Source organism: Micromys minutus, assembly GCF_963924665.1.
Source record: "Micromys minutus genome assembly, chromosome: 12".
Lineage (NCBI taxonomy): Eukaryota > Metazoa > Chordata > Mammalia > Rodentia > Muridae > Micromys > Micromys minutus.
The window spans coordinates 42,439,337-42,464,107 of record NC_137981.1 but is presented as its reverse complement, the minus strand read 5'-3'; the positions used below and the strand labels follow the sequence as shown (position 1 = coordinate 42,464,107).

Genomic DNA, 24,771 nt, shown 5'->3' with positions numbered 1-24,771 from the left:
ATGGACTCCCCAGGCACATCAACCACACAGTTCCTGTTTGATCTTTTCAAAGAACTGAATAAAACAGATGATGGCAACGTCTTCTTTTCCCCTGTGGGCGTCTCAACAGCCATTGGCATGATCCTCCTGGGGACCCGAGGAGCCACTGCCTCTGAGTTACAGAAAGTAAGGAGCTTCCTTTGCTTTCCAGGCAGAGACTTGGTTTTAAGATTTAACCCTCTAGCATTGCCTTAAAAATGTGTGCACCCTTACCTGCTGATGAAGATGTGGAGCTATCAGGTATGTCAGGGAAAGCCTCCTCCCTCTCCAGGTCCCATTTCCTCCTGGATGTTCGGCATTCCTTCGGGTGGGGGTAGGATGAATGGACATTTAAAAAGTCATTATTCTCTTAGTTAAAGAGAATATGAACACCCAAAGCTACTGTGATCAGCTATGAAACTTTTATGTGGTCTAAATTGCATATCAAAGATGAAGACCTAAACGAGCCCCTTATTAGGCTCCTCTGAAGAGATCAATGGGCAACCTAGACATTTCCCCGGCTTTTCAAGGAGATGATGTTGCCTATATACCACTGAAAACACATGGGTACTAGCCTTCCCTTGATTATGTGAAATTTCTGTGTATCTTGACAATAATAACAATATTTTCTCTCCGCTAGGTACTTTACTCTGAAAGAGGCCCGGAAAGGTCCAGAATAAAGTCTGAAGAAAAAGAGGTGGGACAATAGGTACTAAACAGCTTTTAGTGTGATTACCCTTCAGGTGAAAGATCCCTGTAGGGAAGGAGTAGAAAAAGCCAGGAAGAGGCTAGTGCCGCTGACTCAAGAAGTACTCACTGGAGACAAATCATATTTGTTAGGTATATTAGTTTATTTTTTGTTGTTGTAACAAAGTCCTTGAGGCTAGAAGTTTTATAAATAAGATCTTGTTCAAAAGCTCATGGTTTGGGGGTTGAAAGTCTCAGATTGGGTGGCTTTTATTTGTTTTTTTGCAGAGTCTTCTGGAATGCACTATAATGTAAGGCACCAGACACTATTGGCGCACAGAAGGGGCTGAGCTTGTGGCTCCTGCTTTATGAACTAGACTCTCCGAGAGCTAACCTCCTCTGGAAGACTCTCATTAACCTTGTCTGAAAGCAGTGCCTTGGTTGACTTAGTCATCAGGTCCCTTAAGTGTTTACCCACCCTTTACACCATTGTACCTGGGCTAGGCTTTCAGAACATGAACTCCGATGACAAAGAGCATCTCCAATCACAGCATTTGGACTGCACACAAACTAAATGTTCAATAATAATGAGAGATCATAACTGACAGCAGTCACTGTGAATACTGACACACAGAAAAGTTATAACAGCTTTGATGTTACAGAGAATTAGGTCAAATTCTGGCTTGGGCTTGTCAGGACTATGAGACTTTGGCAAGTAATTCACTTTTGTGACATTTCCAATAGAATCTTCTAGATCATACATTTAACTCATCTAGTAATGCTAATGTGAATTAATTATTGTTAAACAGGATTACTTTTTTACCCCTCCTGCTAGTATTTCCTTAAATACTATCAGCACAGGGCCATTGGTCCTTTTCCAGATCTCGTGCTCTGGTATCTCTCGCTTGGTCTTACCAAATACAGGGTGGGGATAAGGCTCATTAGGTCAGGGTTAGCATCGGAAGGTGATCAGAGCCCTCAGACAGGCACACTGTCTCCAACAGTAATCACATTCCAGTGCCTCTTATAAAGCTATTCTTTGAACCTCTTGGCATTGTGAGTTGTTAGTTTCACAATCGCACAATGCTGGGTTGTCTGGGTGGCTCAGTTTCAGTTGTGGACTTCTGTCTCGGGATTATTTAACTGAGTTAGGTCACATGGCTGCTCTCATGTAAGAGGATATCAATTGTGCAGTGGCTTCCAGAGTACTTCCCTTTCTTGGCATAGTAGTATCTACAGAACCTTCCTGAGGATTAGACAAGGCATCTTACTGTGGACAGATGCCCTTCTCCTGGGTGGAGAGTTTCAGAACTGGGTGGAAGTTGACTTTCAGCTTTAGGCAGGTCTAACCATCAGTCTTCCACTGTGAGCCAGCTCTATCCCTTCCCCAGGAGATTCTATGAGATGAGGCTAGACAATACAATCTTCTTATTAACAGATGAAGAAACAGATGTACATTCGAGTGGCAGCCCTTGGCATGTACCACTTGATTATCACATGAATTTGGAGTATTCTGATCTTTCTGTTACAAAGTGATGTTAAAAATCTCAGGATTACCTAGGAAGGTAGAAGGAATAATGCAATGAGAACCTCTCCTAGTGTGAGAAATAAGAGTATTACCAATCCCCGATGCACTTCCCTACATCCCTGGACATAACGTTCTCTCTTAAGAGTACAGACTTTGTTCTCCTGAATTAGGAATTCATTATCCTAATGTACTTCTTTTGTTACATATGACAACTTTTGCCATTATTTTTTTCAGTGTGGTTACTTTTTTACAGCTTTCTTTTTAATTTGTTGTGTTAATGGGCTTTTCTTCTTTCCTCTTCCCTTCCTTTTCTCTTTTTTTATGACAAATAATGTGTAAATTATCCTTGACACAAGTCTCCTGGTGTGCCTGGATTGTGGGTGGTACTCAGTCAAGGGAACACTTGACATGCATCTGGCTTGAACTGAGGTGTGCTAAAGGTATAAACTACTCACTGGATTTCAGGAGCTTAGTATAAAATATTCATATAGAAATCATTAATTTTGTGTGTTGTGTGTTGAAACAATCTATGGGATCTATCATATATGAGCATATAATTTATTTATCTTGTATTTATACACTAAAATGAAATTCTGGAACTTCTGGATTAGATAAAATACTTTTAAAGTTAATTTAACTTTTACATGTTTCAAAACTGATTTATTGAACTATAATTCATGCATCAATCCTGAAACGGACCCATTTCAGTTGTAGAATTCAATGTTTCTTAGTAAGATTACACAATTGTGTGATCATCACAATCACATTTAGAACATTTTTGACACCCCAAAAGAGATCTCCATAGCTACCAGCACTGATCCCCATTCTCTTTGTGATTTCTATAGCCACCAAGAGTGATCCCCTCTTCCCCTTCCTTCCCCTCCACTATCATTTGTCCTTCATTCTAGAAGGATTTTTCTTTCAGAGAAAGCCCAAGAAAGTTACATGCTGACTGTGCCCATTTGTCTGTATTAGACACGATTTAAAAACCATCCCTTGTGTCTGAAGATAAGCACATATTCCCTGACCAACATTTCTCCCTGATTTCTATTCTCCTATTTACCCCACCTCTGGCAAATAGCGCTTAGTCTCTACCGTGAAAACAAATCTCGGATGCTCCACATGAGTGGGACAACGTGGAATGTGTTTTTCTGTTTTTTTTTTTTTATGTTTGGGTTATTTCATGCAACATAGAATTCTCTAGGTTACTCCATGCCATATCAAAGGACAAGAGTTTTTAATGGCTCACTAGTGTTCAGTTGTAATATAGTGTTCAATATATGTCTGTGCATGTGTGACATTTTCTTTAGTTACTCACCTGTTTTTTTAACCCTTAAAATGTAGTTACTTACCAAGGAGTCTGCATTACTTGTGAGGTTCACATCAACGTGCAAATGTTAATAGAAACGACTACCAACCTGTTTGCTAAAGAAATTGTATAAACACTTATCACTATCAATAGTGATTATAGGTTCATTTCATAATTTCATTCAGATGTCCAAAGCCTTAGTCAAGGCTTGAAATCTTACAGGTTTTCAGGAATCTGCCAATACATATACTGTGCCTCTATTTTCTGTAGCTACTGGTAAGCATATGGCTTTGTTATGTCATTGGAATGGGTTTCCTTAACAGAATTTCTAGTGATAAATCTTTTTTATTTATGTGGGATAATATACTTCTTAGTCATGATATTTTAAAATCAAATAAATTTAGTTTACTAATGTTTTATTATTTTTTAAAAATATTACAATGGCAGAAGTATTATTTTTCTTGTACATTTTTGTGCTCTTTCAATACCAAAATAACACTAGACTCATAAAATGAGTGTGGGCTTATTACGTATTTTAAGTATATAATATTTTATCAAATTCTCAAAAGTTCTATCATTAATACAGTGCATTGATCATATCCAGCCTTTCCCTCCTCAAGTCTTCGCAGATTCCCCCACCTCCTAGTTTCCCCTTCCACCCTCATTTCCGTTTTTAATTTAAATAAGCCATGGAGTCTAGTTTGTGCTGTCATAGACTCGTGAATACTGTGCCATTGATTAGAGTATCATTCACATAGCACAGGCAACAGCTTAAAGAAGGCTGACTTTCTCCCCTGAGGAATTCACCATCAATAGCTTCTGAGCTAGGAGATGGGGCCCCTGAGCCCCTCCCAATCTCTACGCTGGAACCACAACCTCGTGTAGGTCTTGTGCAAGCAACCACAGTTATCGCGAGTTCATGAGCACAGAGATCTTGTCATGTCCCGAAGACATTTTTGTCATGGTCCTTTCCAACTTATGGCTCTTAATCTTCTGTGATAGTCCCTGGGCCCTTGAAGAAGAGAATGTGATATAGAAGTCTCATTTATGGTAGAGCATTTCTCTTTATTTTGATCACATACATTTCTATAATTCAGAAACACACCTAATTTAGTGGGTCGTGTAACCGTGGGCTTTGCCACCAGATCCCCAGGTCCTTAATAATGACTCAGAGGCTTATTTATTTATGAATAAATGCCTAGCCCATAAGCTTTGGCTTGTTCCCTGACTAGCATGTAACTTTTATAGCCCATTTAAACTATTCTATGTCTGCCACAAGGCTAGTCACCTCTCCTCAGTTTCATCTGTCCAGCTTCCTCAGAGTCCTGGGTGAATCTCTCACCACTGACTATCTTCCAGAGTTCCAGTCTTTCTAGCAGAACTCGCAGCTTCTACTCCCTGCCTTTTGCTAACAGACCATCAGCATTTTATTGACAGGTGAAGCTTCCATACAGTGCAGGAGAGATTATCCCTACAGGATAGACTTTAGATTAAAACTATCTTGGCCTTTGCTTTTGTTCTTTTTTTTAATGTGATATAGGTTTGTATTTACTTAGTGGATTTCTTATTAAAGAGTAGTTTTGAATCCTTTCTTGTTATTGTAGACAGAACATCTAACCTCTAACAGTTATTTGAAAGTGATAATCACCTGTCTTAGTCAGGGTTTCTATTTCTGCACAAATCATCATGACCAAGAAGTAAGTTGGGGAGTAAAAGGTTTATTCAGCTTACATTTCCACATTGCTGTTTATCACCAAAGGAAGTCAGGACTGGAACTCAAACATGTCAGGAAGCAGGAGCTGATGCAAAGGCCATGGAGGGATGTTGCTTACTGGCTTGCTTCACCTGGTTTGCTCAGCCTGCTTTCTTATAGAACCCAGGTCTACTAGCTCAGGGATGGCACCACCCACAATGGGCTGGGCCCTCCCCCCTTGATCACTAGTTGAGAAAATGCCTTACAGCTGGATCTCATGGAGGCCTTTCCTCAACTGAGGCTCCTTTCTCTGCTATAACTCCAGCTTGTGTCAAGTTGACAAAAACCAGCCAGTGCAATCACATAACATCTACCACATGCAACATTTTATTCCTTACATCCACTATGTACATCCTTCCCTTCACAGTACCAAAAATGCAGCTTTCCTCTTCTTAGATCATGTATCAATGATGTAGATTTTTGTGATTATTTTTTTCTACCAAAGTTAAAAATGTTTAATTAACCATATGATTCTATATTTACTGTATATTTACTGTTTCAAGACAATTTTAGGTTTTCTATATCTTCTTTTTTAAATTTTTTTAAACTTTATTTTAAAAAACAAAGATAAAAGAAAAAAATTTAAAATTTTTTTGCATAAATGTATACAAATATAATTGTGTCAGGGATTGGCTTTTTTTTTTCTTTTTTTTAAGGTTTGATACTCTGCATTAAGGTCTTACTAGTTACAATGAGCAAAAAGTACATGTAAAACAGTATGTAACCTGGAATTAGTCAACGTTTTCTTGGTGTGTAAGAATTGAGCATGACTTTTTTTTTTGTTGTTGTTTTGTTTTCTTTTTTTCTTGAACTTCACACAGTCTGTGAGTTGTTTCTGGGGCAGTCTGAGCCTCTGGGGTTAGCATCCCACTATCAGTGACTGCATATTATGTCTGTTCTTTTGTGACTGGGTTATCTCACTAAGGATGATATTCTCTAGATGCAACCATTTTCTTAAGAATTTGGTTAAGTCATTGTTTCTGCTGGCTGAGTAGGACTCCATTGTGTAAATGTACCACAAGTTTTGTATCCATTCATCTACTGAAGGACATCTGGGTTCTTTCCAGCTTCTGGCTATTATAAATAGAGCTGCTATGAACATTGTGGTGCATGTATCTTTGTTGTATATTGGAGTGTCTCTGGGGTATATGCCCAGAAGTGGAATAGCTGGATCTTCAGGTAGTACTATGTCCAATTTTCTGAGGAATCGCCAGACTGATTTCCAGAGTGGTTGTATCAGTTTGCAACCCCACCAACAGTGGAGAAGTGTTCCTCTTTCTCCACAACCTCACCAGCATCTGCTGTCATCTAAGTTTTGGATCTTGGCCAATCTGACTGGTGTGAGGTGGAATCTCAGGGTTGTTTTGATTTGCATTTCCCTGATGGCTAAGGATGTCGAGCACTTCCTCAGATGCTTCTCAGCCATTTGATATTCCTCAGTTGAGAACGTTTTGTTTAGCTCTGTACCCCATTTTTTAATAGGGTTGTTTGATTCTCTGGAGTCTAGCTTTTTGAGTTCTTTGTACACCTTAGAAATTAGGCCTCTATCTGATGTGGAGTTGGTAAGGATCTTTTCCCATTCTGTTGGCTGCCGTTTTGTTTTCTTGACGATGTCCTTAGCCTTACAGAAACTTTGCAATCTCATTAAGTCCCATTTGTTAATCTTTGACCATAGAGCTTGAGCCATTGGTGTTTTGTTCAGAAAATTTTCTCCTGTGCCTATGTGTTCTAAGGTTTTCCCTACTTTCTCATCTAATAGTTTCAGTGGATCTGGTTTAATGTGGAGATCTTTGATCCACTTACACTTGAGCTTTGTACAAGGAGATAAGAACGGGTCTATTTTTATTCTTTTGCATGCTGAGTGCCAGTTGAACCAGCACCATTTGTTGAATAGGATGTCCTTTTTCCACTGGATGTTTACAGCTCCTTTGTCAAAAATCAGGTGACCATGTAAGTGAGGGCTCATTTCTGGATCTTCTATTCTATTCCATTGATCCACGTGCCTATTTCTGCACCAGTACCATGCAGTTTTCAGCACAATTGCCTTGTAATATAGCTTGAGGTCAGAGATAGTGATTCCCGAAAATGTTTTCTTGTTGTTGAGGATGGATTTCACTATTCTAGGTCTTTTGTTGTTCCAGATGAAATTGCACATTGATCTTTCCAACTAAATGAAGAACTGGGTTGGAATTTTGATGGGGATTCCATTGAATCTGTAGATTGCTTTTGGTAGGATGGCCATTTTTAAAATGTTGATCCTTCCAATCCATGATCATGGGAGATTTTTCCATTTTCTGAGATCTTCCTCGATTTCCTTCTTTAGAGGTTTGAAGTTCTTGTCATACAGGTCCTTCACTTGCTTAGTTAGAGTCACAACAAGGTATTTCATAGTTTTTGTGACTATTGTGAAGGGTACCTTTTCCCTAATTTCTTTCTCCACATGTTTGACTTTTGAATATAGGAAGGCTACTGATTTGTATGAGTTAATTTTGTATCCAGCCACTTTGCTGAACTTGTTTATGAGCTGTAGGAGTTCTCTGGTGGAAGTTGTTTGGTCACTTAAGTACACTATCATGTCATCTGCAAAGAGTGATGTTTTTACTTCTTCCTTTCCAATTTGTATCCCCCCCCTTTTTTTGCTGTCTAATTGCTCCAGCCAGGACTTCCAGTACTGTGTTAAATAGGTAGGGGGAGAGTGGGCAGCCTTGTTGAGTCCTTGATTCTAGTGGGATTGCTTCAAGTTTCCCACCGTTAAGTTTGATGTTGGCTGTTGGTTTTCTGTATATTGCTTTTATTATGTTTAGGTATGGACCTTGGATTCCTGTTCTTTCCAAGACTTTTAACGTGAAGTGGTGTTAGATTTTGTCAAATGCTTTCTCAGCACCTAGTGAGATAAACATATGGTTTTTTTCTTTGAGTTTGTTTATATGGTGGATTACATCGATGGATTTCCTTATATTAAACCATCTCTGCATCCCAGGGATGAAGCCTACTTGACCATGGTGAATGATTGTTTTAATGTGTTCTTGAATTCGGTTTGCAAGGATTTAGTTGAGTATTTTTGCATCAATGTTCATAAGTGAGATTGGTCTGCAGTTCTCTATCCCTGTAGGGTTTTTGTGTGGTTTAGGAAGAAGGGTAATTTTAGCCTCAAAAAAATGAGTTAGGTAGAGTTCCATCGGATTCTGTTTTGTGGAATAGTTTGGAGAGTATTGGTATTATGTCGTCACTAAATGTCTGATAAAACTCTGCACTGAACTCATCTGGACCTGGGCTTTTTTGGTTGGAAGGCTTTTGATGACTGCCTCTATTTCTTTAGGTGTTATGGGATTATTTAGATGGTTTACCTGGTCCTGGTTTTAATTTGGTATCTTGTATCTGTCTAGGAATTCATCCATTTCCTCCAGATTTTCCAGCTTTGTTGAGTATAGGCTTTTGTAGTAGGATCTGATGATTTGTTGAATTTGCTCAGTTTCAGTCGTTATTTCTCCACTTTTCTTTCTGATTTTGTTAATTTGGATTCTCTCTCTTTGCCCACTAGTTAGACTGGCTAAGGTTTTATCAATCTTGTTAATCTTCTCAAAGAACCAGCTCTTGGTTTTCTTGATTCTTTCAATGGTTCTTTTTGTTTCTATTTGGTCTATTTGTGCCCTAAGTTTGATTATTTCTTGCTGTCTACTCCTCTTGGGTGTATCTGCTTCATTTTGTTCTAGAAGTTTCAACTGTGCTGTCAGGTTGCTAGTGTATGCTCTCTCCAGTTTCTTTTTGGAAGCACTCAGAGCTATGAGTTTTCCTCTCAGTACTGCTTTCATTGCATCCCATAGGTTTGGGTATGTAATGTTTTCATTTTCATTGAATTCTAGAAATTCCTTAATTTATTTCTATATTTCTTCTGTTACCCTGCTATCATTTAATAGAGCATTGTTTAGTTTCCATGTGTATATGGGCTTTTTGTTGTCTTTGTTGTTATTAACGACCATCCTTAGACCATGGTGATCTGAAAGGATCCATGGGAGTATTTCGATCTTCTGGTATTGATCGAAGCTCATTCTGTGTCCAATTATATGGTTATTTTTCGAGAAGATGCCATGAGGTTCTGAGAAAAAAGGTGTATTCTTTTGTTTTAGGATGATATGTTCTATAGATATGTATTAATTCCAGTTGGTTCATAGTTTCTGCTAGTTTTACACTGTCCTTGTTTAGTTTCTGTTTCCATGATCTATCTTTGGTGAGAGTGGGGTATTAAAGCCTCCCACTATTATTGTGTGGGGTAAAATGTATTTTTTGAGCTTTAGTAGGGTTTCTTTTATGAATATGGGTGCTTTTATATTTGGAGCATATATGTTAAGGATTGAGAATTCCTTCTGACAGATTTCCCCTGTAATGAGTAAGAAGTATCCTTCCTTATCTTTTTTGCTAACTTTTGGTTGAAAATCTACTTTATTCGATATTAGAATGGCCACTCCAGCTTGCTTCTTGGGGCCATTTGCTTGGAAGGTTTTTTTCCAACCTTTTATTCTGAGATAGTGTCTGTCTTTGTCTCTGAGATGAGTTTCCTGTATGCAGCAAAATGCTGGGCTTTGTTTATGTATCCAGTCTGATAGCCTATACCTTTTTATTGGGGAGTTGAGTCCATTTATGTTAATAGATATCAAGCAATAGTGGTTGCTGTTTCCTGCTATTGTTGCTTTTGTAGGTTGAATTGTGCCTTTGTGTCTTTCTTCCTTTAGTTTTCTTGCTTGGAAGTTTTCTTGTTTTCACTATGAGGTGGTTCCCCTCAATGTACTGGGCTTTCCACTCATAATTTGTTGTAGTGCTGGGTTTGTGGTTATATATTGTGTGAATTTAGTTTTGTCTTGGAATAGCTTCATCTCGCCATCTATGGTGATTAATAGTTTTGCTGGGTATAGCAGCTTGGGCTGGCACTTGTGCTCTCTTAGGGTCTGCATGATGTCTGTCCAGGCTCTTCTAGCTTTCATAGTCTCTGTTGAAAAATCAGGTGTGATTCTGATTGGTCTGCCTTTATATGTTACATGACCTTTTTCCCTTACTGCTTTTAGTATTCTTTCTTTGCTTTGGGCACTTGGTGTTTAGCCTATTATGTGTCAGGAGGAATTTCTTTTCTGGTCCAACCTATTTGGAGTTCAGTAGGCTTCTTTTATGCTCGAGGTCATCTCATTTTTAAGGGTAGGGAAGTTTTCTTCCAGGATTTTGTTTAAGATGTTTACTGTACCTCTTAGTTGATATTCTTTGCCCTCTTCTAATCCTATTATCCTTAGGTTTGGTCTTCTTATTGTGTCCTGGATCTTCTGCACATTTTGGGTTATGCGCTTTTTGGTTTTTGAATCTTCTTTGATGGTTTTGTCTATGTTTTCAATGTTGTCTTTGGCCCCAGAGATTCTCTCTTCCATCTCTTGTAGTCTGTTAGAAATGCTTGCATCTGTGACTCCTGATTTCTTTTTTTTAGGATTTTTACCTCTAAGGTTGTCTCTTTTAGTGTTTTCTTTATTGTATCCATTTCCATTTTAAATTCCTTCTTCCATTCCTTCATCTCTTTGGTTTTGTTTTCTTCTAGTTCTTTGAGTGTTTTTCTTGTTTCTTCTTTAAAACTTTCTAATTCTTTATGATTTTCCTCCAGTCTTGTTTAAGGATCTTTATCATCATCTTGAGGTAGAATTTCGTGTCTGAGTTTTCTTTCTCTGGAGTGTTTGGTGTTCAGCTGTTTGTCGTGATGGGAGAGCTGGGTTCTAGTGTTGCCAGGTTGTCTTGGTTTCCCTGGGGTATGTTCTTTCGCTTTTCTCTTGCCATGTTGTTGTCAGTGATTGGTTCTTGCCTTTCCCTTGTACCTGGCCTGTGTCCCTGGATCTCCGCTCTTCCTGGTGGCGGATGTTCCGAGTGGCTGTTGTGCACCCTGGAAGCCACTGGCTGGGAACAGAGGGCCCAATGCAGCCGCAGGGTTCCTGGATCCCTGGATCAAGCCGAGCGGGTGCACACTTTCTGTGTGCTCCGTGGAGATCTCTCTGCCCCCTGGCTAGTCAGAATCTGTTCTCCACCGGTTCTTGCCAGTCCTGTCTGTCTGGGTGTCCCGTATCTGTGAGTTCTTACTTTATTGAATAGTCTACAGTTGTTTTGGAAATGTCTGTGGCAATTCATGTGCCTCTATTTTTTAAGGTCAGTTTCTAGAGAATTATTTTTACTTTGATTAGAGTGGATTAAATTAAATATTCCCATTTCTCGCCATCCCTCATTGTCTGCTATTGGTCTATGGTATTTGAAAACTTTTTCTACTGGGCTTTTCCCAGTAGGTGCAGGTAGAGACTCCAGGGGATATTTTTCAAACTCTTCTAGCATTTTATATAACAGGAAAGAATGGACATGATGGAATCTTTGAATATTCATTAGAGTGTTTTAGTATTTTTAGGACATCTTATATCTATGCTAAATTTTTTTTATATAAAACCCCTGGCCTCAATATAGTCCTATTGGAGAAAGTCAGTCTCTGTGGTGATAATAACTCAAAATGACTTGCCTTTCTAAGCATGTTGGTTCGCTTCATTAATAGACTTAAGATAGATAGATATAGCACTCTAAAAAGTTTATACTATTTATAAATGATAGTATTATATATACTATGTCCCATTTTAAAACTACCATTATTACTAGTATAGACTCCTTATTTCAAAAGGAGAATACTTTCTTAGACTTTTCTGCACTGTGTCTAAGAACACTAAGTAGGCCTGTTTATAACTACCAGTGGCATCATGCCCCAGAGTTCTCTGTTTTGGCCAGTGACTGTAAGAGGGCATTCAGTGTTGCAGTGTCCACATTTAGAGAGTTTGTAACTAATGTTTATGTTAGATTGTGGATAAATGACAACTTTTTAATCCACCAAGGACAGTGTATTTTACCTTTAGTCTTTGTGAAGGTTTTGTGTGTGTGTGTGTGTGTTTGTTTGTTTGTTTGTTTAGCTTTTTAGCTTTCCCAAGAGGCTATAAAATACATCAATGTTTCGAAGTATCAAGTGCTAATTTTGAGTTGGCAAAGGTAACTGAATTGAACCAACTACCACTATGTTTGACATTAAGAACCAACATCTCTCCCTTCTCCTCCCTTTCCTTTTCTTCCCCTTCCCTTGCCCTCCCCCTCCCCCTTTCTCTCTTCTCTTGCCTTTCCCCTCCCTTCCTCTTTCCCTTCTCCTTCCTTCCTGTCTCTTTTAATCCTTTGCTCCCTCCCCTCCTTCTTTCTATTTTCTTTTTGTTTTTCTTTAAAGACGGGGTCTCATTATATATCTCTAGTTGACCTGAAACTAGCTATGTAGACATGCTGACTATCAACTCAGAGATCTGCCCACTTCTGCCTTCTGAGGTTTGAGATTTAAAATGTGAACCACTACACCCATCCTGGAATATGCATTTCAAAAAGATCATTGAAATGCACAAAATCTGCTAGAAAGACAGATGAGCACCTCTAGTAGTGTCTTTGAGAAGCTTGTTTTAGCATTTCAACCGAAGTTTGTGATTTGCTATTCCTACACTCTCCCTGTTGGCTTTTAGTCCAGTGCAGAGCTCCTTGGACAGAAACCTTGTTCATGTTATAATGTAACGGTGAGACAGTCTCTCAGAAGCCAAAGCACTGGACGAACTGTTCCTCTTCTGTTCCTCTCTTCTCTTTGGGGTGGGGGTAGAAGCAGGCTGTCTCTGCAGTCTCTGTGCTTTGTTGTGGGAAGGAGAGAAGGCACCTTGGTGAGTGAGTTCCACTGGTTTTCCTGTTGATTTCAGGGAACTCAACTCTAACTACCTGAAGGAGTATAGGAACCTTTGAACAAGGTGACTGTGTTAGCATGTCATGTCCTTGTGGGGAGGCTTGCATGCCTCTTCTGCCGGTTTTCAGATGTCAATCTTTTGTGGTTTCTCTAGTAATGAATTGCATAGTGGATGCTGTCAGACTGTGTTTAATTCTGCTTATGTCTGAATGACTGTAAAATTTTGTATAGAATTCTTAGTTTGCAATTATGATAGCCATTACAAGAGCCTATTCTCAGATTCTAATATTGCTACTGTCAAGCTGTTTAGTTGATAACCTTGGCGGTAATTTAACACTTTATTTCTCTTAAAAAATTTACTACAGCTTGTCTTATCATGGATTTCTTTTGTTATCTGTAACTTTCACTTGCTAAAATTTCTGAATAAGAAATTGGTACATTCCATGGTACATTTCAAGAGTCACTTACCTTCATCCACCATGTAGGTTCCAGCGATTGAGCTAAGGTCATCAAGCTTGTTGGTGGCGAACACTTCACCTGAAAAAACCATTCTGCAGTACTTTTATGTTTTTTGACATAAAATAAGTCATAAAATAGTGTTTATTATAATATATATCATGCCAGAACATTTCTATTACCCAGATTTCTTTTTTTCAATCTTTTAGAAATTTCTCTTTTTATCGGATATTTTATTTGTTTACATTTCAAATGTTACCCCATTTCTTGATTTCTCCTCTGGACACCCCATATCCAATCCCCCTCTCCCTGTTTCTATGAGGGTGCTCCCCAACTCATCCACCCACTCCTGCCTCCCTGCCCTGGCATTCCCTTAAACTGGGGCATTGAGCCTTCACAGGACCTAGGGCCTCTCCTCCCAACTGATGCTCTACAAGGCCATCCTCTGCTACATATTCAGGTGGAGCCAAGGGTCTCTCCATGTATACTCTTTGGTTGGTAGTTTAGTTCCTGGGAGTTCTGCGGGGTGTCTGGCTTGTTGATATTGTTGTTCTTACCATGGGGTTGCAAACTCCTTCAGCTTCTTCAATCTTTTCTCCAATTCCTCCACTGGGGACCCTGTGCTCAGGCCAATGGTTGGCTGTGAGCATTCACATATGTATTTGTCAGGCTCTGGCAGAGCCTCTCAGGAGACTGTTGTATCAGGCTCTTGTTAGCAAGCACTCCTTGGCATCTGCAATAGTGTCTGGGTTTTGTGTCTATATATGGTATGAATGCCCAGGTGGGCAGAACCTGAAGACTCTGAAGAGAGAAATTAAAAAAGATCTCAGAAGATGGAAAGCTCTCCCATGCTCATAGATTAGCAGGATTAATATAGTAAAAATGACCATCTTGCCAAGAACAATCTACAGATTCAGTGCAATCCCCATCAAAATGTCAACTCAATTCTTTATAGAGTTAAAAAGAGCAATTTGCAAATTCACTTGAAATAACAAAAGAGTCATGATAGCAAAAACTATTCTCAACAATAAAAGAACTTCTGGGGGAATCACCATTCCTGACCTCAAGCTGTATTACAGAACAATTGTGATAAAAACTGCCTGGTATGGGTACAGAGTCAAGGAAGGTAGATCAATGAAATAGAATTGAAGACCCAGAAATAAACCCACACACCTATGGTCACTAGATCTTTGACAAAGAATCTAAAATTAGCCAGTAGAAAAAAAGACAATATTTTCAACAAATGGTGCTGGTTCAACTGGTGGTCGGCATGTAGAAGAGTGAAAATCATTCCACTCTTAACTTCTTGTACAAAGCTTAAGTCCAAGTGGATCAAGAACCGTCACATAAAACCAGATACACTGAAACTAATAGAAGAGAAAGTGGGGGAAGAGTCTTGAACAAATGGGCACAGGGGAAAATTTCCTGAACAGAACACCAGTGCCTTATGCTCCAAGATCAAATATTGACAAATGGGACCTCATAAAATTGCAAAGCCTCTGTAAGGCAAAGAACACTGTCAATAGGACAAAACAGCAACCAACAGATTGGGAAAAGATCTTTACCAATTCTACATTCAATAAGGGCTAATATCTAATATATACAAAGAACTCAAGAAGTTAGACTATAGAGGATAAAATAATCCTATTAACAATGGGGCACAGAGCTAAACAAAGATTTCTTAACTGAGGAATATTGAATGACTGAGAAGCACCTAAAGAAATGTTTAATATCCTCAGTCATCAGAGAAATACAAATCAAAACAACCTTAAGATTCCATCTCACAGCAGTCAGAATGGCTAAGATTAAAACTGAGGTGACAGAAGATGCCGGCAAGGATATGGAGAAAGAGGAACACTCCTTCACTGCTGGTAAGATTGCAAGCTGGTACAACCACTCTGAAAATAAGTCTGGTGGTTACTCAGAAAACTGGACATAGTACTACCTGAAGTACTACTCTTGGGCATGTACCCAAAAGATGCTCCAACATATAACAAGGACACATGCTTCACTATATTTATAGCAGCCTTATTTATAATAGCCAGAAGCTGGAAAGAACCCAGATGTCCTTCAACAGAGGACTGGATACAGAAATCGTGGTACATATACACAATGGAGCATTACTTATCTATTAAGAACAATGACTTCATTAAATTCTTAGGCAAATGGACAGAACTAGAAAATATCATCCTCAGTGAGGTAGCCCAATCACAAAAGAACACTCACAGATAAGTGTATATTAGCCCAAAAGCTTCGAACACCAAAGTAACCCAGATTTCTTTATGTAGGGCATATATTTTTGTTAATTTTTTTGTCCTCTGTGGAATTCAGAGAGAGCCATTTAGTACTATCCTCAGGTCACTAATTCAGCACTAACAGCACAGATAAACTTTTTAACCAAAACATTATACTTTAGGACAACAACAAAATACAACAGAATTAATTACAGTAAGATAAAACAAAACCCATCATACCAAAGGTGGACAAAAGCAACGTACCATAAGGACAAAAGCCCCAGGAGAAGGCACAAGAATCAATGAACCGCTTGCTCACACACTCAGGAGTGCCATAAAAATACTAATATTAATACTAATACTAATAGGAGAGCCATGATATATATGCAGAGGAGCTGGTGCATTCCTGTGTGGGTCCTTGCTTTCTACTTCAGTGAGTCCATATGAGCTTTGCTCAACTGATTCAGAAGGCCTGTTCTTCTGTGTCTTCTGTCTTCTCTGTCTCTTACTTTCCTGCCGCCTCTTCCCAGCGCTTTCTGAGCTCTGATGGGAGGGATTTGATGGAGATGTTCCATATAGAACTGTGTTCCAAGGACCTTTTCTCTGCATAATGCCTGGCTTTGGGTCTGTGTATTTGTTCCCATCCACTGCAGGAGAAAGCCTCTCTGGTGTTGACTGAATAAGACACTGAGTACAGCGGACTAACGTGATGGGTCATGTTATTGTTCTATTTATTTATTTATTTATTTATTTATTTATTTATTTATTTATTTATTTATTTATTTATTGACTGGTAGTATTTGATTGTACCCTTGGTCTCTTGCTCTTGGTCACACAAGAAGTGTCAGGTATGAGTTCCACCTTGTAGAGATGTCTTTAAGTCAAAGCAGATATTGGTTGGCTACTTTCCACAAGTTCCGTGCCAGCACTGCCCTAGCATATTTTGCATGCAGGACAGATTGTAGGTCAAAGGTTTTGTGGCTGGGTTAATGTTGACATTTCCCTTTAGTTAGCCCGCAGAGTACTGTACCAAACCGAAAACATTAGAACACGGGGAGAAGTTTCCATGTAGGCACCCGCTTGGCTTCTCCGTGTTCAATAAATTCTTTGTGTGTTGCTCTCAGCAGGCTCTGATGTCAGTTTTCAAAGAGTAACCCATTCTCTCGACAACAGCTTGGAATGCCTGGGGATTTCCATAGGAAACCCTTAGTCAAATAGTAAATTGAATGCAACCCAGTTCCTTTACTGGAAACCTCATTTGGTGACAAGGGATGGTCAGTTGGGACTCTCTCTCTCTGTCTCTCCCATTATTAGCAGACTTCAGTAGGATAAAATTATTTTATCATATATTTTAGGATATTTCAGTGCACTATCTTTCTCCACTCCCCTCAAATGCTCCTTAATTCCATCTGTCTCCCCTTGCATTCCTTCCCTCAACCCCATTTACCCACTCCCCACCTGATCCCCCTATTCCTGTCCTCACTAGCCCCTAGTCCACCTGTAGAATCTACTCTATTTTCCCCTTCCAGGGAGTTCTATGTGTGCTCCCTAGCCTTTTCTATCCATAGCATTTCTCAGTCTACAGATTGTAGGATTAGAGGTTGGTTATCATTTATTCTGTGGCTAATTTTCATGTACAAGTAAATACGTGGCATATTCATATTTTTTTGAGTCCACACTCAGGATGATTGTTTTCTAGTTCCATCAATTTGGCTACAAACTTCATCATGTCATTATTTAGCAGCCGAGTAATATGCCACTGTGTAAATGTTGCACATTTTCCTTATCCATTTTTCAGCTAAGGAACATCTAAGTTGTTTCTAGTTTCTGGGTGTTATGAATAAAGCTATAATAAACATAAATGAGCAAGTGTCCTGATTGTAAAATGAGATGCCCTTTGGGAATAAGCCCAAGAGTGGTAATCTGGACTTAGAGTTAGGTTCCCAAGGGATTTCTGAGGAATGCATATTGATTTACAAAGTGGCTGTACAAGTTTGTATTCCCACCACCAATGGAGGAGTGTTTTGCTTGTTCCATATCCTTGCCAGCATGAGCTGGCACTTGAGTTTTGATCTTAGCCATTCTGACAGGTGTAAAATGGAATGTCAAAGTCATTTTGATTTGCATTCCCTGATGGCCAAGGATGTTGAACATTTCCTTAAGTGCTTCTCAGCCATCAGAGAGTCCTCTGTTGAGAGTTCTATTTGGATATGTACCTTATTTTGTAATTGGATTATTTGTTTTCTTTTTTGATGTCTAGTTTCTTGAATTCTTTATATAATTTGAATATCAGCCCTCTGTAAGATATGGGGTTGGTGAAGAACTTTTCTCATCCTATAGGCTGCTGTTCTGTCCTTTTGACATGGTGTCTTTTTCCTTATACAAGCTTTTCAGTTTGGTGAGGTCCCATTTCTTGATTGTTGACTTTACTGCCTGAGCTGCTGGTGTTCTGTTCAGGAAGTTGTCTCCTGTGCCAGTACATTAAAGGTTATTCCTCATGTTCTCTTCTATCAGGTTCAGTGTATCTGGCCTAATGTTGAGGTCTTTGATCCAACTGGACTTGAGTTTTGTGCAGGGTGGTAAGTGTTGATCTATTTGTATTTTGTTTACCTGAAGACATCTGGTTTTACCAGCATCATTTATTGAAGGTGCTTTCTTTTAAATGTGTTTTCAGGGTCTAAGATCCTTCATGTAGGAAAATGATTTTTTTTTTTAATTTCAAGAGTGATGTGAATATCTGAAGATGCTCATGTGAACATCTACCTGTCTGTGTCTTTGTTGCAGCTGTTACTATTTTCCCATGAGTTTTGATTTGGAATTTGTTTATTTACAGTTTATAATTTTGGAACAAGATGGCTGGTGATCTTGGGGACACAGTAAAGGCTGATGTAGTTAGATTTTGGAACATGATCCTATACATGGTTGATCTTCTTGGGGCTACAATGAAGCCTGTCCTATAGTTACTTTGGTGATGAGGATATCTTTCTTACTTCTGGAATAAGATCTTGGGATTTTACTAACTCCAGGCTATTAAATGGTTTTTGTTGTGACCTCCTAGGATACCAGAATAATGTAAACTAAACCCCCAAACCTGTTTGAAAACAGGATTTTCTTCTTTTCCATTATTTGTAGGTCAGCTTAGTCACAAATGGCTCACTGAGAAAATTAATGAGCATTAAACTCTTAAATCCCAAAGGGTGTGATACTCTGACTGGTTCACTGCATGTCCCAATCAACTGAAGGTATCAACAACTGGTTGCTAGCCACTTAACGTTTCCTAACAGCAAGGAGGCAGCAAATGTCAAATTCAGCTCCGCAGAGACTGCCAGAACAGTGGGGACACACAATTTCAATTTAAACGTCTTTAAAGAGTTATTAATTCTTTTCAAAATTCAACTGTGTATCATTTTTTTTTTCCTGGAACTGTGGTAGGCAGTTTTAGCATGAGAAATGAAAACAAGAGATACAACAGTGAATTAAGTAAACATGGGCATCGTATTGGACAAGAAAATGGGGTTTCAGTTCTCGTGTGGAATCAGAAATAGATTGCTCACTTGAAAACTAAACTGCAAGTCCTTGTATCCTCTGTGAATCAAAACAACCACAGCCCACTCAATAGATCATGAGATGATGCTCTGCTCTGTTCTAACAATGTGTTCTGGCTCAGGCAATGTTGCCATGCAATAGCTACAATATACTACACTCAGAAGCCTGGTACACCCTATAGAAGATATCCAGAAGACTTTTCAAAAAACAGGAAAAAATTTCATTTTAGTTCAATTTGTAGCTCTGATAAGTGATGACTTACTCCATCAAGAAACACTTTTATTATCCAATATTTAAAACAGAAACATTCAAGTGTCAGTGCAGAGGAATTATCTGGGGAATCATTTACCCTTCTCAAATGTTTAGAGTCTATCAGTTGATACAAACAAAAGCAGGAAGCTGCCAGTGAGCAGTTACATTTTAGACCCAAAGTGAAACTGTATCAGAAAAGACAGATCTGCAGTAAGGTACTGGGGCTGATGGAGAAAGGCGCTCGGTGCAGCTGAGATAGTTTATGGCTTGTATCTGGCTCTGCAGAATGCCAAATGACATTCAGGGACCAACGGCTCTATTCTTCCCTCAAATTTGCTCACCAGAGGAAACTGTAGCCAGATCCTTTTGGAAGAGAATCTAGGCTTGCTTCTGTCAAGATAACCCACTGAGGTTTTTTTTTTTTTTTCTTTTTTTTTTTTCATCTTGATTTTGAAGATTGAGAAGACAGAAGACATACATCATCAATTCCAAAAGCTCTTGACTGAAATAAGCAAATTTACTAATGATTATGACCTGGTCATAAGCAACAGGCTGTTTGGAGAAAAAACATACCTCTTCCTTCAAGTAAGTTCTGCTGTATTCGCCTCATCTTTAAGTGGCAGCAACGAATGGGCCACTATCCCTGTTAGGACTGAATCCTGGGGCCATGCTACCGTGTTGGCTGCTTGCCACAGGATTGTTTCGCTAGTCTTTCTAGCCTGATTTCTACACAGGCAGTTCTGTTTTTAGTCTTCGGAGTCTATGCCTGGTTTTTCTTTAATCTTATTGCACCTGCATGACCATGCTTGGCAGAGGGAATTAGAAACATCACCCCCCCCTCAGGACCTACAACTCCAGGTTTTGACATTAGTTCTAATGAACAGACACATTTATTAAGAGGCATTTGTGCTTGATAAGTAAATTCTTCAATCTCTTTCTATTTCTTTCCTAAAGAAATACATAGATTATGTTGAAAAATATTACCATGCATCTCTGGAGCCTGTTGATTTTGTAAATGCTGCAGACGAAAGTCGAAAGAAGATTAATTCCTGGGTTGAAAGCCAAACAAATGGTAGAGTATGAATTGGATCTTCAGCAAGAAACACTTCTTGATCACTGGCTGTGACCAAAGCCTTGGGCTTGATGCTGCACAGATCCCAGATGGATAATCTTTGGGAGAAGTTAGAGATGGGTTTGGCAGATTTGTGCAGGCGAGGGTCGGCATGAAGGTTGGCTAGGGCACTGCAGAGGGCAGAATGACCTCAGTGTGTGTGACGATTCAATGGTGAGTATTGTTGGTGCAGGCTGTGACTCACACTATCTTTGCAGTCTCAGGCTTGGTGCCATACGTACCTTTAGCTTACTGGCTGTACCACAGACTTTCTCTTCGAGTCTGGGGTCCTAAGTGCAAAAGGCACAGAGGGTTTCCACTTTCCTTGTTAAGTGAGGTGCACGCAGCTCTTCCACTAGGACCTGTCTGCTGGCTACAGCTTGGGTCACTTGGCCCTATTTCACACGTGGGAATCTTGTAGGAATGATTAAGCCTTCAGAACTTTCCACAGTAGAAGATTTGAGGAACTCTTTCCTCATTCGTCTCTTCTTATCCTGTCCTAAATCAAACACATAAGAAACATTAAGATGGAAATATTCTTTGGGGGAGCAATGGGTAACGTCTACCATTTTTATTACCTCAATTAATAAAATCTGTCCTATCAGTAAATATTTTTCTTAGTATTTTAACTAAGGAAAGAAACTTAAAGCAATCAGAAAATCGGAGTATATTGAAAAGTCAGCTGAACAGCATTTTTCAGTATTTAGTATGCTGGGAACTGAGCAAGAATCCAAAATGTAAATTTCTGGGGCCGAGGAGACACCTGCACGGCAGCAATGCCAGGATTCAGATCTCCGGAGCCCATGTCAAAGCTGAGGCCAGTGGGGTGTGTCTGTAACTAGCATTCTGGGTTTCAGGGTGGAGAGAGGTAGGCACTTACTAGCCAGCTAGCTTGTTTGCAGTGCTGAGCTCCAGGCTCAGGGAACATCTCTGTCAAGATGGAACGTGATAGTGAAAGACAATCTGATGTTGGACTTTGGGGTGCACAGGCAATCACCCCATTTCAAATATATACCACAGATTCTGTTTCTACTAAAATAAGTAACTTCTAAACCACAGCTGTGAGGACTCTATTCAAAAGATAAAAATAAATCGCCAAAACCGAGTGATTTGGAAAGGCCAGGTAGTGATCTCAGGTCCACACATACCAGACCATTTATTCATTTCAACAACCTCATGAAGCAGGCCATATTTCTCCTTTATAAATGTGGAAACTGAGTCACAGAGAGTGGAAATGAGTTGCTTCTGTTGGTAGTAAGTACAGCTGCAGGGAAACAGCTGACTTCAGGTTTCCGCCAGGCCCTTCAGGTGTTCACTTGGCTATAGTGTTGGTGATTAGCCAAAGCCCACCCACATCTGCACAGGCCACACACACACACAATCATGAATTTGCAGGACAAAGCTCTCTTCTCTGTTCTTTACTTTTCTCCAGAAAAAGTCAAGGACCTATTTCCAGAAGGCTCTTTGAACAGCTCCACCAAGCTGGTGCTAATAAATACAGTTTATTTTAAAGGCCTGTGGGACAGAGAATTTAAGAAAGAACATACCAAGGAGGAGGACTTCTGGCTGAATAAGGTATGGTTGTTTATGTGTGTCTGCTTCTGTCTGGCATGTACAGTCTGATGTCATTTGGCCAAATGCTTACTCAGACTTTTGGCATTGGTCGAGGTTGTATGATTTCCACGGGCTACGTGGGTGCCAGATGACTTGGATGTTAACAACTTTGTTTCTGTTTATCTGTTGAAGAACATAAGCAAACCTGTGCAGATGATGGCCCAGTGCAGCTCCTTCAGTTTCACCCTCTTAGAGGACCTGCAGGCCAAAATTGTGGGGATTCCATATAAAAACAGTGATCTCAGCATGTTTGTGCTTCTGCCCAATGACATAGATGGTCTGGAGAAGGTAAACCGCCAACCTTGGCAGCTCCTGGTTGATACCATTTTCTATCACCCTCTGTTGTATCCCCTGTACCCACTGGGCCTGGGAACAAGGCTTTTGAACATTTGATGCCTGGCTGTGTCACTTGGGAACTACTTCTCACTTTGTGAAGTGGCTACTGGCTGATCTCTCTGTCCAAGAATAGACTTATTGAGAATAACTACTATGCAATTGTATTGAGATCAGCTAAATTAATATTTTAAGTTGTATTGGGGGTTTCTGAAGACTCTCTTCTGAGGAGTAATTAATGTCTATGAACATTTCACCTGGAAAACAATATATATATATATATATATAAACATATATATATATATGAACCCAGAGATTTTGCATGCAATTTGGTCAAACCTTGGATTTTGAATTTAAGATTTCTTTTGATCCTTATTCTTGACTTAAGTCCAACCCCCTTTTAAAAACAGTGTCAAGGCTAGTGTTTTGGGCTTTGGACACCAGGAAGGTGTAGCTCCAAATACTTATTCTATAAGTTATTTTCCAAACATAAATCTCCCAAACTTCCTTGTTACTCAGTATTCTCGTCTATTAAATTAGCCTATGTGGCTTAATACATGGCCTTTTTCTATGAGTAGGGAAGTACAGCCTCGCACTGTGGGGGGCATAGAAAGCACTCATTGAATTTAATATGTACCATGGAATCTTGCTAGCTTTGTAAGGTGAATAATATTTCTAAATAACATGGGACACACATTGGAGCTTTACACACACACACACACACACACACACACACACACACACACACTTCTTTCTGGGTATCACTCTAACGAAATGGCTCAGAAGATGAAAACTGGCTTTGTTAGTCAAGTCAGAAATTTCAGTTTTAACGTTGAATACAGTGGGGTGCCTAATTGGAAATTTATAGTAATTGTTAATTATCTATCTGCAGAATTTATCATCGTACATTATGATGCTTCATACTTATTAAATGTATGCAAGGAGAATAAATAATGCTGACTGTCATCTAAGAGTTAGGGAATTGACAGAAGTATTATGTAACTTTATCAGCCTATGAGAGACTTACAGTGTAAAAACAAGATACCCACCATGACTGCATGTACTCACACATACGGAGAAACTAGAGGAGAGCAGAAATGGAAATGCAGAATTTGAAATGTCTTGTTTTTAGTTTGAAAGATTCACTCCATGCTATATACAGATAATATAATACAGGGAAATAGCGAGTAAAAGACAGCAGTGTGAAATGGATAGTCTGCGTTTATTACTAAGAGTCATGCTTTCTGGCTGACTCAAACCAGTTTGCGGCTTTTAAAATGTCCTTGGATTTCCCTTTCCAACTGTAGATAATCGATAAACTATCTCCTGAGAAGTTGGTAGAGTGGACCAGTCCGGGACATCTGGAGAAAAGGCGGGTGGACCTGCGGCTGCCCCGCTTGCGGGTGGAGGAGACCTATGATCTGGAACCCATGCTGGAAGCTGTGGGCGTTCGCAGTGCCTTCAGCGAGCATGCGGACTACTCCGGAATGTCGGCGCGCTCGGGGCTGCACGCCCAGAATTTCCTGCACAGGTCGTTCCTGGTGGTGACTGAGGAAGGCGTTGAAGCCACTGCAGGCACTGGAGTGGGCTTCAAGGTCTCGTCATCTGCGAGCTGCGAACTTGTGCACTGTAACCATCCTTTCTTGTTCTTCATCAGACACAGAGAGTCTGACAGCATTCTCTTCTTCGGCAGGTTTTCTTCTCCCTGAGATAGTCGAGCTGGAACATTAGAGCGCTCGGGGTTCACAGGCCGTGGGGGTTCAGACACGCGCTTCAAAGTCCTTTATTGTGCTCGGGCCTCAGTGTTAAATCAAGGCACGATGGCAGCAACAGCACATTTTCAAAATTTGTTTGAAAGTGAATCTAAAGCACGCGTGCACTGCACAGGAGGCCAGTCAACATCAGTTCTTAGCTTGTTTTCCTTCAAAAATCCATCAGTACCAGGAGCGTGCCCCGAGGAATAAGTTTTCGTTGTTGCTGTTTGTTTGTTTTTAATGAAGAGAAAGGATTCTATGAATGATGTTATGACTCATCCACTTCTATTATCTCGGAATATTATAAAGTACAGGTAAAACAAAACAACAATTTGCTAGCTAGTGTGTTTCCTTTGGAGTTAGGTAGCAGGGACCTACACTCATGAAAGAGAATTTAGAAACTTTCCAGTGGAG

General features: G+C 39.6%; 1 protein-coding gene across 1 annotated transcript; it reads left to right on the top strand.

Moving 5' to 3' along the window:
• Positions 1–24,312, top strand: SERPINB13 (serpin family B member 13; the record flags this gene model as incomplete). The annotated part of the gene is made up of 7 exons (XM_080926246.1): positions 1–165; positions 659–715; positions 20,002–20,130; positions 20,500–20,617; positions 22,089–22,231; positions 22,403–22,558; positions 23,911–24,312. The coding sequence occupies 7 exons, from the start codon at positions 1–3 to the stop codon at positions 24,310–24,312; spliced, it is 1,170 nt and encodes a 389-aa protein (XP_080782372.1).
• Positions 24,313–24,771: the final 459 nt, after the last annotated feature.